At 47.9% G+C, this 4133-nt stretch overlaps 1 protein-coding gene across 1 annotated transcript; it reads right to left on the bottom strand.

Annotated features, from left to right (window-relative positions):
• Window positions 1-738: 738 nt before the first annotated feature.
• LOC149141022 (uncharacterized) lies at window positions 739-1755 on the bottom strand. The gene has a single exon (XM_089451127.1). It carries the CDS (start codon window positions 1753-1755, stop codon window positions 739-741), a length of 1017 nt encoding a protein of 338 aa, XP_089307253.1.
• Between the last annotated feature and the right edge of the window lie 2378 nt (window positions 1756-4133).

Below are 4133 nucleotides of genomic sequence, written 5' to 3'. Positions count from 1 at the left end.
TCGCCAGCTGAGATTTCTGATATGTGCACCCCATCGTGGACCTGGTAGATTTCTCCCTGTTGATAACCATGCCCGTGGCTTTACAGAAGAGTTGAAGAATGTCATTTAGTGCAATGGAATCCCGGACACTTCCATTCAAGAAGATTAAGATGTCGTCAACAAACAATAGATGAGTAAGATAGTACTGTTCAGTAATCTTGAGTCCGCAGAAGTCTCCATTCCTTTTTGCTGTAGCTATGAGCCTACTGAGCCCTTCCATGACAATAAGGAAGAGTAGTGGGGAAAGAGGGCAGCCTTGCCTGATACCTCTGTTGATGTTGAAGCGAGCAGAGGCCGAACCATTAATAAGGATAGCAAAGGAGACAGTAGATATACAGCCCATTATCCAGTTAATGAGCATGTGGGGGAAGCCCAAATGGGTAAGAATCATTTTCAAATAGAGCCAGTTTACCTTGTCAAAAGCCTTTGCAAGGTCGATCTTTAGAGATATGCCTTTGAGGTTCTTTAGCTTTATGGAATGTAAGGCTTCCTGGGCAGTACCAATAGCCTCTTGGATGTGGCGATTTTGGAGAAAGGCAAACTGTTCTGCAGATATGTGTGAGGACAGAATGGGTTTAATGCGGTTGGCAATGATTTTGGCAATAATTTTGTAGAGGCAATTACATAATGATATAGGACGAAAATCATTGAAGGATGAGGGGCCATCTGTTTTGGGTATCAAGGCAACGAATGTCTGGTTCATAGGTGGATGTATGTGCCCAGTGATCCGGCTCTCCTGGATGACTTCCAATAAGTCCTCGCCCAGCATATCATAGAAAGCAAGATAGAACTCCACTGGCCAGCCGTCCGGCCCCGGACTTTTGTCTTTTTAAACCATTTGAGAGTGCTTTCCAGCTCCTGAATTGTGACCGGTTGAATGAAATCTTCAATGTCCTCCTGTCCCACAAAGCGAGGAAAATGACCTGCAAGATTGATGATGTATGGGAGGTTGATGACATTCGGTGCAGTGAATTGGTGCTTAAAGTGTAGAACCCCCAATTTGGCAAGTTGCTGATGCGTGGTAGCCCAACCATCTGGTTCACATGGCAGTTTCCAAATAGTGTTTGATGCCTTTCTGCCATTAGCGAGATTATGGAAGTATTTAGTATTACTGTCTCCAGCTTTAAGCCAAATGGCTCTGCTTTTTAGCCTCCACAGCTCCTCCTTTTCTTGTAGTATCCTTGTTTTTTTCCCAAGCAACTGATTCAGTAATGATTTCGAGTCATCAGTGAGGTAGCCAGTACCCTTCTCATCTGTCAATAGAGCTATCTGTTCTTCAGTGTCCTTTAGCAACTGTTCATCACTGATCCGCTTTCTCCTCGCCCAGGTCTCAGTCAATTCCTTGAGCTTCTTTAGTCTATCACAGAAATCCATCGCTTTCCTCTTCTCTCTCAGGGGAGGTTGTGATGCCCAGAAATCTGAGACCATCTTGATGAATTTCGGCTCTTTGAGGAATCCAGCAAAGAATTTAAAAGGGGAGCGTGGCTTTAATTTTTTATCGCTGACCTGAAGTAGAATCGGATGATGATCTGATAGACCCCCAGTGCTGACCCATTGTCTGTACAGGGGAAACAATTGAATCAGCTCCTCATGCATCATAAATCTGTCTAAACGCCGCCCTAGAGCTGCCTCACCAGTACGCTGATTGTGCCACGTTGGGAGCTTCTTGTTCATAGGTATATCCACTAGTCTATGTGCATCAATTAACATATTCATTTGATCCACAATAGGATCACTCTGTGCATGATGTCCCCAAGATTCTCCAACCCCTAAGGAGAAGTTGAAGTCGCCCCACAGCACTCTATTCTGTGTGATATGATTGCCATTCAGAAAGTTTTTCTAGAAAGAAAGCCTATTCTGGTTGGGGCCATATATGTTAATAATCCTGATAGGGATGCCCAAATCGCCCATGAATATGTCCATGCCGAGGAAGCCTCTGCCCCCCCATATGGAGAGAGGCCTGCTTTTTCTGGGATTAATACCAATAACTAGACCACTAGATCGGCCACACACATCCAATCCATGTAATATCCAGCCAGGGAGGAGAGCTTGTAGACTTCGCACCGCCACCTCAGATGTGCATAAGGTTTCCTGAAGGAATATTATATCGCATCTTGATTCATACATAAGTCTTTTCAGAGCCAGACGTTTTTTGGGTTTGGCTAGTCCCCTGTAATTGTATGAGAGCCAGATCATGGGGAACCGCAGTTTAGGGGCTCAATAGCTCTAAGTGCCCATTCAATGGTATATTGTCGCCCCTGGGCGACATCAGCAACAACATTCTGTATGGCCGAGTTGATTTTAGATGGTCTACCCCTCTTTGGCTTGCGGTAACGACTAGGGGATGATCCCAGACCCAGTAATCTGGATTGAGCCCGGGGTCTAAGATGATAAGGGTGTGATCCGGATCCTACCGTAGAGGAGGAGGATTCAGGGAGACCCAGTTCCAATTTGTGAGAGGAGGGTGTGGTAGAGAAAGTGGGTGGAGGAGGAGCAATGGTGCAGAGGATGGAGGGAAGGGGTATTTGTTCAGTATGAGGGGACCGCAAAGAAGAGTGTATAACAGATTGCATAGCATCAGAAATATTGTGAGAACAGTTGGGAATAGAAACATTACCCGGATGAGCAGGAGCAGTCTCCGCAGTCTTGGAGCGGGTACGAGGCGGCCCAGGTGTAGATGAAGCCTTTCTTCTGGTGATCTTTTTGGCGCCTTCACTAGCCAGCTTAGATGGAGTCTCTTGTTGAGTCTGCTCCCCTTCCGTAGGAATATTAACTCTTATGTTTTGATCCACTGTAGGCTACTGTCTGGGGCCTTTGGTATCCTCGGAAGTCACCCCCGAATTCAGTGGGCAATCCTTATAGAGATGACCAATTTTATGGCATCTTCGACATCGAAATGGTACACCTTCGTAGTCCAGCAGTTGCTTGCGCGAGACATGGCTGTGATGCAGGGTGATTTTCTCCTCCAGTCTCGGCCTGGTGTCAAGATGAACAAGTATATGGGCCATTGTCATGATTCCCGTTTTCTCATAGGATTTGTCATGCTCCAGGTAGGTGCCTAGGGTATCCCCAATTCGCTTGAAAACATACGGGGTCCAAAATTGCATGGGCAGACCAGGAAGACGAACCCAGATGGGTCCAACCCCCAATTGTTCACGTTCCGGGTCGAACAGAGGATCCCATCGCTTGAGCATGACTGGTGCTAACTCAATATGCCAATATTGGGAGAGAATCCATTGAGTATATTCAGGCCTATGGAAGTGTAGTGCGAACCAGCCCCTTGCGAGGACCTTGATATCAGGAAGTTCCTTGAGCAGAGTGCCCCATATCTCCTCCACCCAGAGCTTGAGTCTTTCCACAGTGTAGGTACGTCCCCTTACCCTACCGACTAGGACTTTACGAGCAGTTTCCATCACATCCGGCAACTGTGCTTCTTCCCCAAAGGTGATGTTGAAGTCTGAATCAATAGCTCGAAGGCACCTGCCTTTCTTCAATTTCTCTGTGCGCTTGCCAAAGGGGAGGTCCTTTAATAGTTTACGACACGGATCTGATGAACTGAGTTGAGCGGATCCCGCAGATCGAACCGGGAGCAGAGGAGTGTTAAAACAGCCCGAGCGTATCGGGGAGCGAGGTCCAATACAGCTAGTGCCCGGGAGAAGAGAATGGGGGGGACGAGGTGAAATCTGTTGGTTCTGCGGCATAAATGAGACGGAGGGTGAATGTGAATTCGATGGAGGCGGAGGCGGTGGGGGCTTTGGTAAGGCAGGGCGAGTGGGGTTCAGAAGCGGAGAGTCGAAAGAAGGCAAGGTCTGTAAGCAGGAGCCCAATAAATGTAGCATAGCAGGGGAAAGGGGCGGGCATTCAAGGGCCGGAGAGTCAGCCAGGTTGAAATCTGAGGATTTCTTCTTCCCTGTGAGCGGCAGATGCGGTTGCAGAGAGGAGGCAGCTGTCTCAGAGGCCAGTTCAACACTCCGAGGTTTCATAATAGGCCTTTTCGTATGCGCCCAGATGTCTTGGTGAGGCGTGGGGTCCGCCTCGTAGTCTACGAGGTCTTCGTCACCCATGCTGCCTGTCAATACAGAGTTGCCCCAGAG

Source organism: Pinus tabuliformis, chromosome X (assembly GCF_031772625.1).
Source record: "Pinus tabuliformis cultivar Carrire ecotype Pingquan chromosome X, CPIR1, whole genome shotgun sequence".
Lineage (NCBI taxonomy): Eukaryota > Viridiplantae > Streptophyta > Pinopsida > Pinales > Pinaceae > Pinus > Pinus tabuliformis.
The sequence above is the reverse complement of the archived record's forward strand: the minus strand, read 5'-3'. Positions and strand labels throughout refer to the sequence as shown.

Bases quoted from the DNA above. Each gene is read 5' to 3' on its own strand.
- LOC149141022 (XM_089451127.1), bottom strand. From the start codon at position 1,755: ATGAATATGTTAATTGATGCACATAGACTAGTGGATATACCTATGAAC.